The following is a 24,625-nucleotide window of genomic DNA, read 5'->3' on the forward strand; positions in this document are numbered from 1 at the left end:
AACTGTACATTTGACTGTATGAACAGTCGGCATGGAAGCACAATTAGGCGAGGCTATCACTAACTGAAATGTAAGCGATACTCGAAAGCTTATTCTGTTTTCATAAAAGATAAAATAAGCAAATATTCTTAAATAGCAGCACCTACAATGTTTTCTCCTCCTTTAACGTCACCCTTTTGCCATTTTAAAAATAGCATGTAATGATCCACATTAACAGTACATCAAGCACTAACATCAATCTTTAATCTTTTCGACATTGTTCTTGCAACTACATTTACATTATGCTTATGGCATTGGGCAGACATCCTTATCCAGAGCGACTTATATTTACCTCATTTACACAACTGAACAGTTGAGGGCCTTGCTCAAGGACCCAGCAGGGGCAGCTTGGCAGAGCTGGGATTTGAACTCATGACCTGATTAGTAGTCCAAGGTTTTAACCATTGCTCTACCACTAAACCACTACTAGCTACCCAGTGTCTGCCGATACACATCCATCCATCTTCTATACCGCTTATCCTTTTCAGGATCACAAGGAAACCTGGAGCCTATCCCAGGGAGCATCGGGCACAAGGCGGGGTACACCCTGGACGGGGTGCTAATCCATCACAGGGCACACTCACATACACATTCATACACCCATTCATACACTACGGACACTTTGGACATGCCAATCAGCCTACCATGCATGTCTTTGGTCTGGGGGAGGAAACCGGAGTACCCGGAGGAAACCCCCACAGCACAGGGAGAACATGCAAACTCCACACACAGAGGGCAGCGGTGGGAATCGAACCCCAGACCCTGGAGGTGTGAGGCGAACCCGATACCTGATACACTAACCCGATACACATCCAGATAATCCAAATCCTGCTTTAATTTTATCTAACAAGTATTAAATGATACACTAGGTCACACTTATAAACAGTTTAGTCTTACTAGAAGATATCTAGAGTGCCACTCAGTACACATCTGGGTACTGGAAACTTTTACTTGTAAATGAGATATTCTGCTGTCTGTCTGTTCTCAATGTCCGCCATCGCCAAGTCCTGCTTACCTTCACACAGGAAACTCCTGAGGCTTCCACTGAGCAACTGGTGTTGGCTTTTTCCCCCTCCAGTCATAACAAAGCAATGGTGTCATCTTGAATAAATGCATTCTTTATTCATATTTAAGATAATATATTTCAGGTGTGCCAGATTCATTTGATTAACTCAATGGAAAGGAGATTTAGCCGCTTGTTTACAGTTGATCCTTTTTAAATTGGACATATTTATCTAGTTATGAGTGAGTTATGGTAAAAGGACGCTCTCTCTCTCTCTCTCAGGCATGACCACGGTGTGTACAATAATCTACTACAGATTTACACTGCCTGGGGAATCCTATAGTAATTGCTTTGTGCCCAGTGATATTTATTATCGAGGGAGAGTTTAAACTCCCATGCTGCTTTTCCAGCTCATGTTTCCAGGTGCATCTCAAAAAATTTTTAAATCGTGGAAAAGTCCAATTTCTTCCCGTAATTGAATTTAAAAAGTGGAACTTTCATATATTCTAGACTTATTCAAGTGAAATATTTGACTTCCATGAGCTGTAAGCCATAATCAAGACAAAAAACAAAAAAAGGCTTGAAATATTTCACTTTATGTGTAATGAATCTAGAATATATGTAAGTGTAACTTTCATATTTTTATATACGTGTGTTTGTGTGATATATATATATATATATATATATATATATATATATATATATATATATATATATATATATATATATATATATATATATACATACATACATACACATACATACATACATACACACATACACATACATACATACACACACACACATACATACATACACACACACACACACATACATATATACACACACACACACATATACATACATGTGTGTCGCGGTCGCAAGGTTGCGATGGACTTTAACGGGAAACATGGCAAGCACATCACACAAAACTGTTGCCAAACTTATTAACAAATTCAAAAAGACTCAAAGTGTTGCAGACTGACCGAGAAGAAGTGGACGTCATGAGTATCCACTGATGAAGGCACAACTGACGTGGTGCTGGCAAACATGATCCCATATCTATGGAGACTTTCAAGACATGCTGTAATGCTCTATTAGACTACATGGTATTAAGAAAACACCAGAAGCTGCACTGTTTTACAATGAAATTATTTTGATTGAGACTCAGCAGTGTTTTATATCCCGGAGATATAAAATCTTGAGACTTCCAAAAATCTCTCTCAAATCGTTAAAAAAAAAAATAAATAAATAAATAAATAAATAAATAAATAAATCCACAAGAGCAAGAGGATGTATTTCCAGTTTAGTGACAATTCAAAATACTATAAACACACAAAAAGTTTTATACGATGATAAAAAAAAAAAAAAAGTTCTGTTTACCTCTGAAGAATTTTGATGTAGTATCAGTGAGACAAATCTAGTAGCACCGAAAGAAATATGGGAAATAAAATATGATGATATTAGGTGGTTTGGTAGATAAATATCTTTGGAAGGTGTTTTAGCCCTGAAGGCATTTAACCCCACAACACTCTATTAACCTGCAGTCACGTTGCTGACTTCTGCATTTCCCAAACCCCATCACAACACCAAACACAGTGCATCACGAAAGAACTGACACACATGCAGGCAATATCCAACCTCAGCGTTCCACTTTCAGAAAGGGAGGGGGGGGGGGGGGGGGTTTACCCATTACATAACTACAGCAAGACTCTGGGAACGACAATAAATCAGCATTACATTTATGGCACTTGACATACGTCCTTATCCAGAGCGACTTATAATTCTCTCATTTATACATCTGAGAAGTTGAGGGTTAAGTTCAGCCTAACTCACAACCTTCTGATCAGAAGTCCAACATCTTATCCACTGAGCTACCACTTCCCACTACCATTTCCTTAAATACTGAGCCCATGCATAAGCGCCTGCATGTATGCCTAGCATGATTAGCATCATCACATGCTCCACTGTCTCAATGACCTTTAGAGGGATTTAGAGTGTGTTTGCGTACCATGCTGTGTGAAGAGGTCGCTGTGGACGATGTCGATCATGCAGTAGAGCTTCTGCTTGACCAAGCGACCTGGTGGCACCTTCAGGATGAACTCGCTGAACAGTTTACTGAAGAGACAGAGACACGGAAACAACGACAAAAATGATTCTCATCATCAATACAGGTATTTGTTTGAAAGGCAAAAATAGTAGTTTTCCAAGTCCCGAGTTCATAGACAAATACTTGGAACTAAAAATAAAGTTAAAAAAGGCAAAATTTGTGAGTTACCAAAAGTAATATATAATGAAATAATAAAAATCATAAAAGGGCACAACAAACTAATAATTCTTCAAACATCATGAGGACAGCATGAAAGAAGAAGAATCATCATCACCAGAATAACATTTTTAAATATAATGCATTTGATTTACAGTTTATTTATGAAATATTATTATTATTGTTGATGAGCAATATTATATATATTGTCACACGCAATATATTTTCAGATATTTCCACTGCTTCTTACTAGAAACGAATGCTTCACATTGCAAAATTATCTCAAGCTTATCTTATAATGCGATTTATACCGCCGTGCTTAAATTCTCAAATCTGATTGGTCAGAAGGTGTGGATTCATTTCTCATAACAGCAGCTCTAGCTGTAATTCAAATGACAGGTTTAAAGTAATGTGCTTTTTATTGTACTGTACATACATTATTGCCTCTGCAACAACAATACTGATATTTTCCTCAAAAACTTATGAGTTTTCTCGCAGACATCCTATAACTTTAACCATAACATAACAATTAATAGTTAGAAAGTATGATGCGTCATTCATTAATAAACCCAAACTGGTAATCGCTGGAAAATTACTATAGTGTCAGAGGAAAGAAACACTTTGGGCAGGATGTCATAGCAAAATAATCAACTTGGAACTGGTAATAGTAACTCTCATACCACCCCAGCGTCGATTATTTTCCTTACGTCGTGAAAATAAAAATAACTCCAAGTGAAAATTCGGTGAATAGAAGCGAGTTTGTCAGTTGTGTGAGGAATAAAACACCCTGAGCCGTGCTGTTATTGGACAATAATCCACTTCGCCGTGGCAAATGTAACTGCATCACACCACCTTGTCGTTGATTATTTTCCAATAACAGCATGTCCTGGAGTGTTTGATTCCACAACAATCGCTGCTTTGAGCATTAAAATGCCTATTTTATGAGTTTTCCTTCAATCGATCACTTTAAGCTTTAGGATTTTCGGTGAAAGTGGGTCGTAATGTGTAACGCGATGCATTGTGTTAGCAGATGGATTACAAAAACGGATTAAACAATTAAACTCCTACACACACACACACACACACACACACACACACACAGAGTGAGAGCGAGAGCTAGAGTGAGAGCGAGAGCGAGAGCGAGCGAGAGAGAGAGCAAGAGAGAGAGCGAGAGAACACAAGTCCTGTAGGAGAGTTGGATTAAGTGTGTGTGTGTTTGTGTGCGCATGTGTCTAAGATGGCCCTGTTGTAACTGTTTGTACACTCAAACACACACTGAGAGCTCCACAGTGAGAACTGTTGGGCATGGCACAGTTTCAGCACTGATCTGGCAGCTGGACCATGCTCCCAGCATAACACAGCGCACAATGTATCCCTTCTTCCCCAGCAGCAGGTGTTAGCAGTAAGATGGAAAAAAGGAAAAGGATGATGAAAGTTGAAGAGGCTCTTAGCTGGTGTAACAATGTTTGCAGGAAAACAAACTTGCCACCACTAAATCATTCATGCGCTCTCCATTAAAATAAAAGGAAACCTAATGGCTTGTCTGTGTACGTGAGTATCAAGTGTCCCTCGGCGACTGTCTCTGAATTCACAGTGGAGAGAAAATAAGCCAGCGCAAACGGTGTATGCGGCCTTATAAACGCCCTGCATGGGAATAACACCAACAGAGCCTCGGGCAGCCAAACACACCCGCACACACACACTTAATCCCCCCTTAGAGGCCATGCTACTGGGGAAGTGTGTGAATGCATGGGAGTGTCTGTTAAGAGATGGAGTCTGATTATGCAGTAGACTTCCTGTTTAATGTATTTACAGTTGCAATCAAAATGATTCAACCGCTATTGCAAATCAGGTTTATTGTCAAAATGTACAGACTTTCAGCTGTTTGCAATGAACAAATAAACAAAAGCAATTGAAATAGTTCAACACAACAAATGCGTCAAGTGGTTTCCCCAAATTCAACTGAAAATGCAACTTCTCCAGTTTCAAAATTATTCAACCCCTTCATGGCAAACATCTTTAGTACTTAGTAGAGCTCCCTTTTGCTGTTATGACCTGCTGCACACAAGATGCAGAGCTTCTGGCAGCGTTCCTGAGGAATCTTAGTCCATTCCTCATGAGCAATGGCCTCCAGTTCAGTAATATTCTTGGGTTTGCATGCTGCAACCGGCTTCTTCAAATCCCACCAGAGATTTTCTGTGGCGTTTAAGTCAGGTGACTGTGATGGACCTGTAGAATCTTCCAGGACTTCTTCTGCAACCAAGCCTTGGTGGAATTTGAGGTATGCTTGCTGTCCTGTTGGAAGGTCCAATGATAACCAAGATTCAGCTTCTTCGCAGATGGCATGATGTTTTCTCCTCGGATTTCCTGATACTTCACTGAATCCATCTCGCCTTCCACACGCTGCAGGTTTCCAGAGGATGCAAAGCAGCCCCAGAGCATCACCGAACCACCACCATGCTTGACTGTGGACAGAGTGTTCTTTCTTCATTCTTCTTCCTCCAGACATACCGCTGATCCTTCGTACTGAAAAGTTCCAGTTTTATTTCATCACTCCACAGAACAGAATCCCAAAACTTCTGTGGCTTATTTATATGATTTTGAGCGACTGTTCTTGTGCTTTTGCGTCAGTCATGGTGTACGTCTTGAGAGTTCTGGCATGGAAACCTTCTGCGTTTAGTACGCGCCGTACTGTGCTCACTGAAACCTCAGCGCCTTCTCAGAAATCTGGTTGCACCCAATGATAGCGTCCTTTTTCTGCCCTGTCCAGGTATTTCATAAATTTTCTGCACCTAGCCATGTCAGGTATTTCATGTGTTCCAGCTCAAGCACACCTGGTGAAACTAATGAAGCCCTTGATTACTTGCATCAGGTGTGCTTGAGAAAACACCTGTTTTGCATATTTGTGTTGTTGTGAGGGATTCTATTCATTGAATAATTTTGAAACTGGAAAAATCATTATAAGTTGCATTTTCAGTTGAATTTGGGGAAACCACTTGAAGCATTCATTGTGTTGAACTATTTCAATTGCTTTAGTTTGATTTGTTCATTGCAAACATTTTGACAAACATGGTTGCAATGGGGGTTGAATAACTCTGATTGCAACTGTAGGTTAAAGCCCTAATCAGAACTAGTGAGAGTCCCAGCCAGATGTCGGAGATACAGTAAATCCACTGAGCTGGATGAAGGATGATTGTGTGGATTTTTCATCCACTAGAGCTTTTTCAGAAGAGGCCTAGCTTAAGACGTACGCAGTAACGGCTGTATTTTCACACAACCTTGCGTCAGTTCTCCAAGAGAAAAATTTGCTCTATCCATCTCTCTTTTCATTTCTCCTTCACCAACACAGACCCATTGTAAAGGAATCTAGTTTACCTAGAAGTCAATAGTGGGGGAAGGTAATACGTAATCAATAACAAACTCTGAGAAATAATCCACGATAGGAGAAAGGGCTATCCGCCTGCTTCCACATATATGCGTTCATTTACTTTCCTAAACAGGAAAGTAATAATATTACTAACTATTACGATTACTGTAGCATTCTAGAAGGAACGTGCTCTCCGCCCTCTGCATACATGACCTCGCAGACATGCCCGATAGTCTAGTGTCGCTTTGATTGACAGGGGAAAGCTAGTATGCCATCCCTCCTACCCTGAAAGCAGCCAAGAATGCTCTCCCAGCCACGAATAGCTGTGGAATCGTCAGAAATCAAACTAGTGATCTTCGGATGAACGCTTTTCTGTTGTACCATTACGTACCTATAATGCAGCAATTTGTCAAAGCTAATCATTGTTCATTTATTAAAGAATAACAGCTCACACGTATTTTTTTTATAGGTAATTCCTTATAGGTAATGCCTATTTTTGTTTTATCCAACAACATCTAAAAATTGCAGGTAATCATGTTTGTGCTTTCTTGATATGTTTGCCATTTTGCCAAAGACTTTCCAGGTCATATCTCCTCATTATGCGTCAAGCCAACGTTATTCCACAAGTAATGATTGAAATAAGGTTTATAAATAGGTAACTAATAAAAGCAACACGAACCCATAAATGTCAGGGTTTGCGCAGCGCACTAGCCTATGTATCATGTACGGGTCTCAGAGTAACACTGTCATGATCACATGGTCTCAGTGTGCCAATAATAATCACACGATTATTAACAGACCACATTAGCCTGTGCAACCACTGCTGTGCGTTTCCATGACAACATGACTGTGATTAACTAGAGAGTGACTTAAAACAGGGAAGGGGGGGGGACTCAACACTTTTAAACGTATGTGTGTGTGTGTGTGTGAATGCTGAAATGAGGTGAAATCAGCCATTCAGACAAGCCAAGGGCTAAAGATAATTCCATAATGAGGGGAAAAGCAGCTATGACAGCAGATTTTCTTTCAAAAGGGCATTTAAGAGCTCCAACTAAATGAGCATTTCTTTATTTCTTCCCCGCACAAAATCACAAGAACGAGGAGCGCCTAATTTGTCAAATTTGCAGAATGTAAATCCTATCTTCAGCCTTGATTTAATTTACGGCCCTCTTCGCTGGTTTGCTGAGGACTGAGAGATGGGCGAGCTGTAGACGAGCGTGCGTTACATCTCCTTACTACATCCCTCTTTACAATCAGTGCACCAGCACCACATAATTATCTCTCTCGGAGTGAATATACATTGATCATGAGACCGTGATCCACTGTTTCTTTTTATTACGCAAATTCTGTCCTTGATATCATAATACTGTTGCATTAAAGCTGCTAAGTCAATTAAATTAAAATTCCCCAGACGATATGTTCACCCAAAAATAGGACGGGAAGATTACGTAGAACAGCACTGACTGTCATACACTGTCTCCATTTCCATGGTCTAAGTGAGCTTTCCATGACCAAGTATGCATCCTGCCAGTGTACCCAGAACACTGGTTCTCAGGTAGTCTGTGATTTTATTTTATTTTATATTTTAAACCGGCAGTGCAAATCACAAAGAAAAAACTCAATATTAAATATAATTTTGATTGTGATGGTTTATTATTATTAGCCTATTTGACAAATTGAATAAGTTTAGAACACTGAAAAACAAGTAAGCCAATAATTAACTATCAATATAGATGGTGGACAGCTCGGAAATGAAAGCTTTCTGGCTCCAACAAATTGATTTAAAACACATTTAAATAATGACATTAATATATGAATACAATAAAAACCCCAGTATCTGCTGTTTTTGTTACCATCGTTTCACTTGACCAGAGTCTGAAAGAATTTAATAGCAAATTCCACAAACACGGTAAGCATTCATCATGTACACGGTGGACCATCCGGAGCGGTAATCATCCCTTTGTAGGAAGAGGAGGAAGAAGATGAAGAAGAAGAAGAGGAAGATGATGAAGAAGAAGGGGAGGAAGAGGAAGAAGATGAAGAAAAATAGGAAGAAGATGATGAAGAAGAGGAAGAAGATGAAGAAAAATAAGAAGATGATGATGAAGAAGATTAAGAAGATGAAGAAAAATAGGACAAAGATGAAGATTATGAAGAAGAAGAGGAAGAGGAAGAAGATGATGAAGAGGAAGAGGAAGAAGAAGATGATGATGATGATGATGATGATGATGAAGAAGAAGTGCTATTAACCAAAGAAACGCATATAAGCATAGTGTCTGTGCAGCAGTAAGTATTCTGTACACATGATGGAGGTTAACCCACCTGAGCTCTTTTGGATCAAAGACCAGTTTGACGTCATTGACGATGGTAGGAACATATTTCAACGCTGCACCCTGGAGATAAGAGAAGACATATTCACCATCAAACCATCCAAGCAAGCAATACAAAGAGGGATGAATGTAACAGCGACACTGTTAGCTTCCAATGAAATTCACCGATCAAAAATGATGGTTAATAATCAGGAACAGATGGAAAAATAATAATAATAAAACAGGAAAATCTGCGTGATGTTAGAATTTGCAAATAAGTGTGCAGAAAACAAATCAACAGAACATTCTCACTGTTTACAAATTGACAAACTGTGAAAGATTATTTTCACAAATCCTTCCATGGTCTCCAAACCACACGCTGAAGAGCTCCCTAACTGGATTCTTCCTTGATGCGTTGTTGCCCAAACGAGTCAGAGACCCCATGCTGAGCACAGAGATTCACGAGCTGTAAATAAGCCTTCACACACTGACAATTGATAGCAAATGGAACGGTTGATAGAGGGTCCAGTGTTTTTCGCCTCCCTCTCTGCTGCGCCTTCGAATCGGTTTCACGAGTCCACGTAATACATTTTCATTTCTAAAGGCGTTTTATGATACAGGGCTTTTAGACAGAGTCCTAGAAGAGGTCAAATCTATGGAGGAGTGTGTAAATGATATTAACTATAAATGGGTTATAAATTAAAGGAAAAAGCCACATAAAGTGGCTTAGTAATGTGTTGGGCCACCAGCAGAACGGCTTCACTGCACCTTGCCAGAGATTCAACAACCCTATGAAAATGTACTGGAGAAATGAGCACCGTTCTTCCAAATGCTCTTCCTTCATGTTTTGGTAATGGTGGTAGAGATTGCTGTCCAAAACATCCCTCCAAAATCTCCCACAGGTGTTCAGTTGAGATCAATTGAGATCTGGTGACTATGAAGGACACGGCATTTGCATTACAGATCATGCCATTCAGTGAGCCGTTGTGATTGGGGGGGGATGGGGGATGGGGGGGGGGGGGTGTCGAGTCATGCCAGAAGCCGATGATTGCATCAGGATAAACGTGATCAGTCAGAAGAACTGTCAACGTTGGACAAGTGGACAAACCAACAGGCAAAATGAATAAATACCAGAGCCCCCAGGTTTTCGGCTATCAGATTCAGCTGAGAAATTAAGTATTGGCGCATCTCTATTAAACATACAAACATGTACAATAACCAGTTATGTTTCATTATTTCTTATTTTTTGTGGTCATATCTGTAAAATCGCAATTTATCAAACAAATACGGAACCCCTTTGAAATCTAACATCTTACATTTATTATTTTGTGGCAGTCAAACTTGTTATCTTGAGAAATAGTACTGATCGTAGATACCTTTCACAACAGGAATGAAAGATGCTGGTCTTAAGCCTTAGTTGCTATTCAACTGTATCATGATAATATGCATTTGTAAAATGTAAAATCTAATTACATGTATTGTTTTGCTATATATATATAAATATATATATATATAAATATATATATATATATAAATATATATATATATATAAATATATATATATATATATATATATATATATAAATATATATATATATATATATATATATATATATATATAAATATATATATATATATATATATATATATATATATATATATATATATATATATAAATATATATATAAATATATATATATATATATATATATATATATATATATATATATATATATTTAAAGTGTTCACCATAATACTGTACCTGCTAAATACTGTGGTATATCATTACGTACTGATATTTCACCACACATACTTGAACGTAAATACAAGCTGGAAAACCTGCAGTCCTGAACAACTGTAAAACAAGTGTCTCTGAGTAAGGATACAGTATTGATTTTCACGCTGTGACACACTGGAACAAAGGTGTTGGGAAGGGGGGGGAAGCGGAGCTTGTTTCAGAAACGAGGCAGTTATTCATTTTTTTCTAAGCAAATCAACAAACAGCGCAGAGGTGATGAGGAAATCAATCGGACCTGCTTGACGCCACAGCTGAAACTGCGCTGAGTACTCGAGGCGGAGAAAATGCGTGAAGGGGAAAGAGCACATGAAATACAATTTCATACATGTGTGGGTTCTTGATTAATGTCGGTCATGAAAAGAACATGGCTGCTATGTTTCAGAAAGAAGGTAGCATGTTTATTTCTTTCTCTGTCCTAGGAAAAGTGAATCTGTGGCCTGTGGTGAACAGGTGAGAATAAATTGCAGGCTGTGATGCTCATCTCCTGGCCTGGGGTCGGGTTTAGCACTCATTAACACAGGAGCTTTGAGGGGGAATCTACAGAGAGCAGCAAGAGCGTAAGAGGCTTGTGAAGCTTCTCCTTTGATGGGGTCTCTCTAGTTCTCTCTTTCGTTCTCTCGTTCTCTCTCCCCCCCTCCCTCCACTCTGATACAGATTTGATTTGACTGAAGTGTCAGCTTTGAAATGAGGGCAGCTCGAGTGTTTACCTTTGAAAACTAAAGAACCAAATTACATAAGAGTCTCCAGAGTCCACCACCGGCAGGCACTGCCCAGCGAATGATAAGGTGCCACTCGCTTTTAGTGCTTTGTAATCAAGATTTTGAGCCTGTTTGCTGCCGCCGTATATGCTGCAGTGTTGAGGAGTGAAGTTCGTCTTGTTAGAAAACTGCAGTAGCAGTTAGAACAAGTCCTAAAGGAGGAGGTGGATAAGCTGCTGGCAGAAAAAAAAATGGGAGTAAAGCTATTCTGCTACCGGCAAGAAAGAAGAGAGAAAAGAAGAAAAGAAAAATGAGAGAGGCAGAGAGTGGAAAAAACGTATAGACCAAGAGAGAGGAGGAAGGAAGGAAGGAAGGAAGGAACAGGGAAGGAAGGAACAGAGAAAGAAGAAAGGCATGAAGAAAGGAAGGAAGGAATAGAGAAAGAAGGAAGGAAAATTTATAAAGTGAACAGTGGAAGGAGATTTGATTGTAGAAGGAAGGGTATGTGGAAGGAAGGAAGGAAGGAAGGAAGGAAGGAAGGAAGGAAGGAAGGAAGGAAGACAGGACAGAAGGAAAGGAATAAAGAGAAAATAAAGAAGGTAAAAGGTGGAAGGAGATTAAAGAGGTGTAAAGGCAGAAGTGAGGAAGGAAGGAAGGAAGGAAGACAGGAAGGAAGGGAATAAAGAGGAAATAAAGAATGTAAAAGGTGGAAGGATCCTGAAGAAGTGTCGGGGCAGAAGGAAAGAGTAAATAAAGAATTTAAAAAGGTGGAAGGAGATGAAAGAGATGTTGAGGCAGAAGCGAGGAAAGAAGGAAGGAAGGAAGAGGAAATAAAGAAGGTAAAAGGTGGAAGGAGATTAAAGAAGTGAGGAAGAAAGGAAGGAAAATACAGCCATCCATTTTCTATACCGCTTATCCTTCAGGGTCACGGGGGAACCTCGAGCCTATCCCAGGCAGCATGGGGTACACCCTGGACAGAGTGCCAATCCATCGCAGGGCACAATCACATTCAGTAACCGTTTTCTTCGCCATGTGTTCTTTCCTCAAGGACACACATCAGTACGCGAGATTAACCGTTTCATTTCTCTAAAACGCCTCCCCCAGACCCAGCCGTACTGAATAAGGAGCTTATAATGGAAGTTAATTAGGATTCCTTTTCCTGCGACTCTTCTTACTCCAATGTTACACAAACAGTGTGATGGTAACAACACTTGTGTTAGGATTCAAGGCCATGAGTCAGAACATAAAAGTGACAGAATTGAAGAAAGAGGAAAAGCAATGGCAGAATACCTTGAGGAGCAGCTAAAGAGGATGAGTCCACGAGTGAGGAGGACGAGGAGAAAACAGACAGAGAGAGAAACAGGGGGGGAACAAGAGGACAAAACACACAGATCAGAAAGAACACAGCAGAATCCTAAACACAGCCAGCATGCATCACTCTGCAGCATGAACCATGACGAACACACCGCACTAACACAATCTTCAAAGCAGTGTACACACACTGCAAAAAGAAGTGATGTATACAATTTTTCACTCTAATCGAAAATGCAGTCAATCAGCTCAGACTTTTTGTTTGACATCTGACTTTTCAGTCTTCAGAGTGCAAGAGCAAGTAATGGTGTAGTGGAAATCTATTCCATTACACTGAAATGGAAATCTATCCATTACATCAAACTCCATCTCACTGAAAAAAAATCATACGGACTTGATCTGGTTTGGGACACAGTGAGAGAGAAGAAAAAAAAAAACTACCCCTTCCCCATTTAAGCTCAATGCTTTAGCATTATGGAGGCAGCCATCTTGAACAACCAGAATCACTTATTTCCTTCTCCCTCAAAACTTTAAAGGTGGAATTAATTGAGGATTATGAAAAAGTCCAGTTGAGATTATGTCGATTAATGATGTCTTTTTAAGCATCCGATATTAAGATCGGGCCGTGTATTTAGGATTTTAAATGATTCTCGGTGAGAAAAACCCCAAGTACTTCAATACATTTGCCACGTCGTTCTAAAACACCGACCGTCTCTAATCGACTCTCGATTTGATTTTCTGCCAAACCTTTAATCCTGCTTGGGGTCTGCTGTTTCAGTGATGTGAACTGGCATTAGAAAATGTGATGCAACCTTGGATTTGTTTTGGTAAAACACTTTTTTTTTGGCTTCTAGAAGTAAGAGCTGGAAACAGGGCAAAAATATAACATTGTCATGCTTGAAGACATCAAATGAAGACGTATGTTAATTTGGTTTGGTTAATTTCACTAAAAAATAAAAAAAAAAAGTATTAAAAGAGGAAAAACTAAATTTCAATATGAAATCAACCACATTTTGTACAGTGGCTAAAATGATCAATGAACATTATACACTTTTCTGAGTATCATAGGTGTCGATGCTGTTATCATGAGAGCAAAATCACAGTCAAATTGTCCACAGTCCTAACAAGAGGTGCACCAACGATTTTTTTTTGGACCATAACAGCTTAAAAGTGAGGCATTTTAAAGCATACATCAGGGCAGGAGAGTTTTCATGACCCGATATGAGGCTTTATGGAGGATTTGAGAGTTCAACTGGAGAAAATCCTGGAGGTCCCCTACCAAATGAGCTTTATATCAAATCAACTGTGATCAGACATTTGTGTGATGCGCATCATCGGAGGGCGACCGTGTGCTCATGTACCTTGACCATGCTGGTGCTCTCAACGTCACTGTTCATCATGATGCTGAATGATGTGAAGAGACTCCTCACTGACTCCATGAAGTCTGATTCTCCTTTATTCTCATACAGCCTATGGAAAGACACACACACACACCATTTAAGTCGCATGATTTAAAAAAAAAAAAAAAAAAACCTGTGGAATAAATACCAGCTGATGGAATCCCTGCCTCAGATGACAGTCTAGTGTGTGTGCGTGTGTGTGTGTTCATGCAGTACACTAATGCAGCATATTAATATAACCTGACCACCAGTGTTACATTCAAAACAATGCTCCAGAACACAAACGCACATATATTCATTAAATTATGAGTAGGATCTGGGATATAATTCATTAGTCTTTGGGTTTTATTAAAATGCTGAATATAATCGCTTCTCTCTGCATGACCGCGTAGTGATTTCAGACAAGATCAATGGTGTTGGGGTGCAGCCAGGAGCCGAAGACTGAATTATTTAATTAAAATGATTTCTGACTGCCTTTCTTTATTCCGCTTCATTTTATAAATCTTCAAAAACATTCTCATTTCTTGCTGATTTTTAACGGGGGGGAAAAGGCATAAATTTAAATGGCTAACAAATGAATCTATTTGTGAATAAATAAATAAAAATAAACACATTTTTATTAATTTACATTAAACTTAAGGCATTTGGCAGACACCCTTATCCAGAGCGACTCACATATCATTTATACAACTGAGCAGTTGAGGGTTAAGGGTCTTGCTCAAGGGCCCAGCAGTAGCAGCTTGGAGGTGCAAGGATTTGAACCCACGACCTTCCGATCAAAAGTCTAATGTCTTAATTAATAATTATTATAATTATTCATATTTTTAGCTAAATCCATTTGCCTTTAAAGCTGGAAACAGAGCTTACTTCATGGCCAGAAAAAAATGTAGATTGCATGAAAAGACAAAGGAAAAACAGAAGGAAAAAAACCCCCACTAGCCAGATCCCATTGCACAGAAATATTGCGAATAACAACATAAGAAAAACCTAACACCCGAAACAAATGACTGGAAAATAAACCCAGTTCCCAAATGCCAGAAATAATCACTGAATATCTGAAAACAATGGCAAAGAGATTTCAAAGACACGCACATCAGCGAAAGAACAGGTACGTCCCAACCACTCAGCTGAAGGCTGTTAATGAATAAGCCAGAGAAAGGACAGTGTGTCCTTTCCCTGTGGGCCTGGAGCTCATCACTTCCTGTGAACTCAATTTATCTAGGGGTCATTATGCTACACAGAACCACCCCCAAACACCGACCTGCAGCCTCCTCCATCACCTGCCAGGCTGGCAGATACAAACCCTGTCAGTCAAGACAGAAGCCCCATTACAGCCTGAGATCCAACGTGAAACAAGGAAATGATGCAATTCCTTTGTACATTAGAGAGCATCACTTTGGAATGGATTGAAAAATAAAAATGTTATGTATATACACACACAATATATATATTATATATATATATATATATATATATATATATATGAGTGAGAGAGAGAGAGAGAGAGAGTGAGAGAGAGAAAGAGAGACAGTATCTAACAAAAGTGAGTACACTCCTCACATTTTTGTAAATATTTGATTATATCTTTTAAGAAATGACACCTTGCTACAATGTAAAGTAGTGAGTGTACAGCTTGTATAACAGTGTAAATTTGCTGTGTGTGTATATATATATATATATACACACACACACACACACACACACACACACACACATATACATATATATACACATATATATATATATACACACACATATATATATATATATATATACATACATATATATACACACATATATATATATATATACATATATATACACACACACACACACATATATATATATATATATATATATATATATATATATATATATATATATATATATATATATATATATATATATATATATATATATATATATATATATAGTGATGTATAAAATCTACAAAACACATAATTTCAATTTTTTCAAGATTATTTGACTCCAGCCAGGTACATTACAGACACGCCGCCTTCATCTTTACTGCTTTGCTACATAACAGCGCCATCGGATACAAAACCTGACCTGTTGTAGATGTAGAAACTACATCCGAATGCCTGGTTACACACCGGTACTCTAATACTGATGTCACTATTTGGGTAATTGTTATACACTACACCCACTTGAAGTAGGTGAAAAAATATGGAAAGAAATTTTTTTTTTTTTTTAAACCATAATTTCGATCCTGGATCATAAATAGTGTTCCATTAGTCTCCATCAGCTCCTCAATGCAATATAGACTGGATAATTTAATTAGAGCAGCCAGACAGTAGCTCTGTAGAGACTAGACATAAGAATCCCATCCCTAGCCAGCTGTCTACAGATGTAATGTGGGTTATTAAAGACGAAGTTAAGCCTGCGTTCATGAAGTGGCTCAGGACAGGAAAGTAGCTTCTGAACCAGTTTTCATTTTTAATTCATAGTACATTGTGATTAGTGATAAAAACCCAGCCTGGTCCATGGGCAGCCGGAATTCCTTTTTCGGTTTCATTAAAGTTTCATAGCCAACGCAAAGACTTAATAAAGGCATACCTTGTGTGCTTTTTGGAAAGGATGGCATACTTATATTAAACACTCAGTAGAATTACTATTAGCATAATAGTGCAATAAGTAGGCATGCATTACAGTGATTTTATCATGGGTAAAGGTGTTCTAAGGCATAGCACAAAGTGGAAGCAGAATATTCTTTTAATGGCAACAAAAGCAATACGATGAAAAAAAAAAAATCCAGTGTTCAATTTAACATATTATTAATAATATTTGCAATAATTTACAGCATTGCTGATGCAGTGGTATCATGCAAGCTTCCCATTCTGGAGACCTGGGTTCAATTCCCAGGCAGTGCACGGACTTCATCAAGCCGATCAATAAAGTACATCTACCTATCTAGTTATTCTTCAATCATGCAATGTAGTCTGTGAACATTAAGCCTTGGTTGCTAAGCAACATAAAAGTCAAAGATTAGGGTATTATATGGACAAAACAAAGGCTTAAGTGTACCGTTTTTTGCTGTTGTTTGTTTGTTTGTTTGCTTGCTTAAAACTACAATTAAATTACTGTGATGCGGTCACGGGTGTGCGTATATAAGGGATTTTAGAACCTGGATAACTAATCAATCGTGCTTTGGAAACCCGGACACACGAGAGGAAACGTACTGGTTGAAGAGGACTCGAGATCGCACGATGAACTTAAAGATGTACTCCAGAGCCTTCATGGCCTTCAGAAGCTGGTCTGTCAACTTCTCCGCATGGTCCACGTAGTTCTTCAAAACCTTTGTCAGTTTCCTGTTAAATACACACACACACGCCACATACAATACCTGAGTCTCACATCCACACTATTATTACTACATTGTTAATTGAGCACTTCCTCCCGGCATTCCGATTGAAAGCTCGTTTCTGCTGTGAGAATATTATGAAATTTCATAAGCATTTATTTTTTTAAAATTCAGTTACTCACGATGATGAGATTCACTCACGTGTATGCCAGGGTGGCACTGAAGTGTTTCCAGATGTACGTCTCCAGAACAGGGTTAAAATGCTGGAACTTTCTGTCTGCTATCAATCCAATTATAAACACCTAGCCAAGACACAAAGTCTCATTAAAATGTAACCCAGCATATATTAAGTTTTATTATTATTATTTATTTTTTTAAATGAACCTAACAGGGTGAAACAGTCACCCAAAACACGACTCAAAAAAGTACTCAAAAGAAAAGTATGAGACTGAGAGATAAAAACTTTACTTTTCCAGCAGATATACAGTAAGGGCTGCTACCTTCAGAGTACAGAACTCATCAATGACCTCAATTTGAAACCAGTGAAAAACACAGAAATTAATACAATATTTTATAGCACAGCTTTGTTGAATACTCGAGTCTGATTGGTCAGAAGCTGTCGATATATTGATAACAGCAGGTCTGAAAGTAGTGCCAGCTACAAGGTTCACATTAATGTGCTCATTCTAATGGGTTATTGTTTCTGTAATAACAATAAATTATACAGGGACTTGAATGGCAGATCTGCTGATATTGTGAAGTTTATGGAAGGAGTCTCCAGTGTCAGAGATAAAGTTTGAAACAGGACAGTCTTCAGTACAGAGGTCTTTACATTTTCTCAGTAACATAACAAGCTGCGTGGGTTTTTTGTGTCTGAACTTCAAGAGAAAGATAATCAATCGGCTGTTGAGGGAATGACTGTTTATGGTTACTATAACTTGTTTTGTGGAAGTCCCCTAACATTAAAGGCTAGTGACCATGTTAGTGACCATGTTAGGTTAGTGACTACATTAAAGATTATGATGTGGCATTGTTTTCATAAATTTTTTATTTTTTTTTAATTATGTTTGCAAATCTCTCTGGTATTAAATAAATTATATAATATTAATACCTTAAAATAACACAACCAGTGAGTCATAAAAGGAGTCGAATGGAACGTTTATAAGCTCAGACGCAATAAAGAAGGAAAACTCTTTACTAACTCTTCACTTTGCAAGAAGCAACCTGCCCAATTATTGTGTCAGCATTCCATCAAGCTTTTTGTGTGCGCACATATGGGTGTGTTTAAGTGTTATGGTTATGAAAAACATGCCCGGAGCATATTTCACAAAGACGAGCGTATAATGATACATTTCAACAGTAGTTGTTGTAAACAGATTTTTATATTATATAGCACAGATACAACCTACAATATCCCCGGAGTTCTGTTTCCTTTCGTATCTTATACCATGGTCTGTCCGAATACTTGATTCTGATTGGCTGGAAGGTGAGCGTTGAAACCGTATACACGACAGGCAATTCCGGTCAGTTTAAGCACTGTTATGAATTAACGCACCGCCTATAAACAACTGTAACCGTAGTAACACACAGTTAACCTCACAGCTTCGTTATTAGTAGAGACGCGAACAGATACATTCGCACAGTCCCTCTCTCTTTCTCTAATAACTATTAACTATAATTCATTCAAACAAATGAAATCTAATCGCACTACGTTATCTATGTGAACCGTTATTTGTATCTTTTCGGTCAAATTTCAATGACGGCTTTAACTCGTCAATGCTGGAAAGTGACTTTTTTTTTTTTTAAACAACAAATTATTACTATTATAATCATGACTTTCAAAGCAAAGAACTGTTCATTCAATTTATGAAACAGCTTAATGGATTTTCCTCTTTTAAAGTTCTCTTTTGCCTATCAGGAAAACACTAACAAACCTCTCCCTTCCCCTGAAACAGTCTCATTCCATCTTTTCAAACTGTGCATCTCTGCATGGACTGCCTTGAAAGGAAGGGAGACAGGGCTGAACGTTCTGATTTAGCTGGTGCTAGAGCTATTTCAGGGCCTGAAAATGTAAACGGCTTGAATCTGCTGCATGGACATATTGTGTCTCGCAGTTTCTGTAAAATATCTCTGGAATTCGATGACAATTGCAGCTAGAGAAACACTTTCACTCACAAACGGCTTTAATGTGTGCACTATACGGCGCATCCTTCATATAATAACATTTAATGTGTGTATTAATGTGTGCATTAGATGAAGGATGAGCTTACCAAGGCATCAAACACCAGTGTGTCAAACGTGTCACTGTCAGAGTTTTCCATCATTATGTTGAATAAAGCATCCAGGGTGTCCTGCAAGAACTGGAAACACACAGACAACATTTAATGTAATTATTATACAGTATATTTAATTATATTCTTTGAAACTACTCACTGAAAGCCATGGTTAATGCTTTACATGATGTCTCATATGTTAATGTTTTCATATATATATATATATATATATATATATATATATATATATATATATATATATACATACATATATACATATATATACACACACACACACATATATATATATACACATACATATATATGTATGTATGTATGTATGTATGTATGTATGTGTGTATATATATATATATATATATATATATATATATATATATATATATATATATATATATACACACACACACACACACATATATGTATGTATATATATGTATTTATGTGTGTGTATATATATATATATATATATATATATATATATATATATATATATATATATATATATATATATATATACACACACATACATACACACACACACACACACACACACATACACACACACACATCGATTGTGCACGTGCTGCAGTGTGCGACACTGGTTCTAAGGCTGTGGAACTGCAAATTCGTTAGGCAGCAATGACTGGAAATGTCAAGCTAAGACAATTAGACACAGGGTACAGAAAGTAAATTCATATTCGCAGGAAACTGTCTAAACCTTCTTGTAAAAGAGGAAGGAAAAAACACGAGAGTACAAGTTCAAAGGAACCACAATAGCCGACGAGGATGACAGGCAACGGCACAACTAACAACTCTCATCCCAATTATCCAACTCTTAAAGTTTCACTTTCTTGACACCAAAAACAACTTGATGGGGAAAAAAATATTTTCAGCCGGCAACCTATAATTGCGAACTCACGCCTATTATTAAAAGAAGATCAGGATTCCTGGAAAAGAAAGAAAATATTAATAATTAAAAAATAAATAAATAAATAAAACATTAAAAGGAGCGCGTCATTCTGACGCACTTTTTATGGGTTTACGAAGATGTGAAACGTTTTTGTTTCTTTAAGGATCTTGCGAGTAAAATCGCTCAAGCCGCATTATTAAAGTGCACTTGGTAGAACGTTCGGGACACACCCGGTACAGTGCTATTAGACATACACAGGTCTCAATGGAAGAAGAGGTTGTGATAGCGCAATGGGATCTTCCTGGTTAAATAAAGGATAAATAAATAACTTGCACATTGAACAACTATTTGTTCCCGTAAGCTACCCTTTCAGCAAGAATTGCTTAACCATACACAAGGCTAAGTAATCCCAATCTAGGAGTTGTTTTAGTGCTGGTGTACACACAATTGTACAAGTTCAAACAGGTACAAATTGTGCAATAGATCATTCCCTCTTTCTATGTGCTGCAAGGGAGGACAGACAGTGAAGATGTTAAAGCTCTTCAACTTCAACTATACATGGTGTGTATCCATCAGATATTCAGAGAGGACTTTCTATATAATATTCCTGGGGGGGGGGGGGGGGGGGTATCCATAGATCCAATATCACAATTGAATATACTGTACAAGCCATGTGTACGGTCCTGGCTTGAAAATCGATATTTCTCGCAAATTCACTTTGAGGTACACACTCACCTACAGAAATAATGCTCATGTTTTATGAGTGCAACTTCGTGTCTGCCTCTCAGACACACGGTAAATCAGTGTGACGCACAGCGGCCTGACTTGGGATTAGAGCGCTCACAATGGAGGTCACGGTGGGGAGAAAATAAATTTTTCTATTCCAGCGGGATCTCTCTCTTAAACATCCTTCTCCATTTGATTATCTATCGTTCTCAAGCTGCGAGCTAAACCAGCCTGCTAGAACCACACAGCGATACACTGCTGCTAGGATACAAAGATAACACAACTGTGTTACTCTAGCCCTCAGACGAGAACTTGTACATGGGAGTGTTTCGAATGGCGCATTCTCGGTGAAGTGGGGTTATAGTGCGGTTATAATGAAAACTGGTGGATTCTAACAAAACCTGAGAGGACGTTCTAGTTCATTTCCCACCATCTTGAAAGATAAAAAGAGTAAGATGTTACGGCACTGTCATAAGGGCTCAAAACAACGTTACATTCAGCATATAAATAGCGCTGGGATTTTTTTTTTTTATTATTTCATTTGTTCACAGGAAATGTTAGTGTTAAATGATGTGAACCTGCAGACTGTTTAGGCAACAACAAGTAAAATTGCGGAGCTTGTAATTAGGCATGCGGTAAAGAAAATTCATTCCCACTTTAACTAATTTGGTCTTCATCTTGGTAAAACTAACATCTGCACACACTGAGAAATGAACCTTGATTTCTAAAGCAGGGAATTCAAGTCAAGAAAAACATGACTATTGAGGAAAGGGGCTGGAGGGGGCAGTCGATTCTGGAGAGTTCAAAACGCATCGAGTGTCAATCACTTCAGATTCATATGTTGACTAGTTCATCTGATGTTTGTTTGTTTTCTTCCTTGAGGTAAACAGGAAACCGCTATTCTGATGCATTTCAAGTGGTAGCTCATAAAACCAGTCATACCTGTCTAGACTTGTACTGTACTAGAACATTGCTGAAACAAACGTTGTTAAAACATCCAAAACTGCTCTGAGAACAAGAAAGAAATCATATTTTGGCCTCTTTGCTGCTGTACTACTAGAGGCTCAAACAATTCTCCAGACACACCGGTGAGATGAGACGGAGGAATGAGAGTCACCACATAACGTGCTTAGCAGCTAAACTCAACAATGTTCTGAAGCTAAAGTATGGATTAGATACTGCAAACGTGGGTTAGAAAGGTACGTTTGTATCTTGTGAGGATATTTATGTCCAAGGTTCTCTCAATACCTAAGAATAAACTTGCAGCTGCAGTACTTCCATTAGGAACGCTGATCAATAACACATATAAAAGGGCTCTTTCAGGGTGACAGCATTAATATGCTTAATGTCATCACTGAAATGAAAATGTTTTATGGGCACTTCATATTTTATAGATCATTACATTACAAGTCTTGCTAAATATAAAATGTGCGTTACATTAGAACTTCAGCCACTGAAATAAATCAGTAAACCTAGTCATAAATCTTCAGCAAGGTCTTAGAAATGGCATACACACACCTTGACCACCTCTCCTCCGTCCACCTTCATGAGCTGACGCAGGTTTTGTTGGAGCAGGTTGGTGTTCGAGCGCCATTTCAGCAAACCAAGCAGATCCACTAAAAAAAAAAAAAAAAAAACAATGAGAACAAGAGAGAGAAAGAGGGATATTAATGCACATATATGAAATACTTTGCATACGTCTAGTGTTCCCACTGGGAAATTCAGTGAGATGATGTGCACAGTTAACACCCGCATCATGTACTTTTCTGGAGCTACCAAAAATTTGAAGTGTGGAATGCTGGGCACTTTTTGTACTCACTAAATTAGGCAGTTTTGTACAGCCTGCTCTATGTGGAGGAAAGTAAAGAACCACCGGAAGCTGACAGAGATGATTTTTTCTTAAATATGAAACGTTAAGCAAGAATGCCGGAGAAAGTTTGAGGGGAAACCTTTTGGATTATAAAAGTGAAGGCTGCTCTAATGAGGTTAAAAGACCATGTGGTGATTTGGCATTGTGCTAGCCGGTAGTATTCGAGATGCTCCTACCTTACAAATATCCCACAAACCAAATGGCATACAGTGTCTGGTTTTAGACGTAGCCAGAGAGATATGTGAGTAGCATTTTCATCAACTTCATTAATCACTGTTTTCAGAAGTTCAGACTAGTGATGTGATTAAAACGAGCACGGTCTAGTGGGAGTCAAGGCCAGCTTTAATTCTCCTTGATGTAAGCCTTCGTTAAAGACGAGATCTTCAGTATTCAGTCAATATTCTACACCACTGCAGTTACACAAGGGCACGAGGACGTTTTCAAAGGACTTGCAATTTTTCACACGAGTACAGATGCACCCACACATGGTATGCGCAGAAATACTATGCGACCCTGAAAATAAATGAGACAGCATGGTTACACTCCTGGAAACAAAGGTGCCAGATCGGACTTTTCTTGTGCCCGGAAGGCTACCATTAAGGGGACATCTTTTGCAACTGTAATATGCCCCATTCCTAGAAACTTGAATAGAGTATAGCTTTAAAAATTATGTAAGGTACACTACACTACTAGTCAAAAGTTTGGAGACTGAATTGTTTCTCATGATCTTAAGAACCTTTTGATCTGAAGGAATGTGATTAAATGTTTGAAATCGGTGTTGTAGACAAAAAATATAACCGTGCCAATGTATTCATTTCTTTCATTAGAAAAGTAACATTTTATTTACAACATTTTTATTTTTATTAAACGGACGACTCTGAGTGCAATATTCTGAAAAGCAGCCGATGAGAGCCCAGCGTAGGTGGGAACTCCTTTAATACTTTTTAAAAAGCATCTCGGGGAAATTCCACAAGAAATCGGGTGAGAAAACGCCAAGAATACATTTCTGGGAATTCTAGGCAAAAAGGGCGTCTACTTTGAAGATGCGAAAATATTAAATTATGTTGATTTATTTTGAGATTTTTTATCACAACATAATTCCCATAGTTCCATTTGAGTTACTCCAGAGTTTTGATGACTTTATTACTGTAAAATGTGTGCGTGTGTGTGGCGGGGAGGGAATAAAAATAAGGATTGAGTGTGTCTAAACTTTTGACCAGTCATGTACATAACTGAACCTTAAGGACCACTTTATACTAAAAACTATATATTTTTTCATAAATTTACATAAGCTTGCAGAATTTGCAAAATG

The 24,625-nt window shown here is 38.2% G+C and overlaps 1 protein-coding gene across 2 annotated transcripts in view; it reads right to left on the reverse strand.

Annotated features, from left to right (window-relative positions):
* dock1 (dedicator of cytokinesis 1) overlaps positions 1–24,625 on the reverse strand; it is a 284,293-nt gene that overhangs the window by 169,011 nt on the left and 90,657 nt on the right. For both annotated transcript variants that reach the window (XM_053685217.1, XM_017483522.3), the window contains exons 19-25: positions 22,962–23,059; positions 19,784–19,873; positions 17,715–17,815; positions 17,392–17,520; positions 14,153–14,261; positions 8,998–9,068; positions 3,054–3,160 (exon numbers count right to left, since the gene is read on the reverse strand). In XM_053685217.1, the coding sequence (XP_053541192.1) occupies positions 3,054–3,160; positions 8,998–9,068; positions 14,153–14,261; positions 17,392–17,520; positions 17,715–17,815; positions 19,784–19,873; positions 22,962–23,059 (705 nt within the window). The remainder of the gene's footprint in view (positions 1–3,053; positions 3,161–8,997; positions 9,069–14,152; positions 14,262–17,391; positions 17,521–17,714; positions 17,816–19,783; positions 19,874–22,961; positions 23,060–24,625) is intronic.

The sequence above is a fragment of the Ictalurus punctatus genome, chromosome 13, assembly GCF_001660625.3.
Source record: "Ictalurus punctatus breed USDA103 chromosome 13, Coco_2.0, whole genome shotgun sequence".
Lineage (NCBI taxonomy): Eukaryota > Metazoa > Chordata > Actinopteri > Siluriformes > Ictaluridae > Ictalurus > Ictalurus punctatus.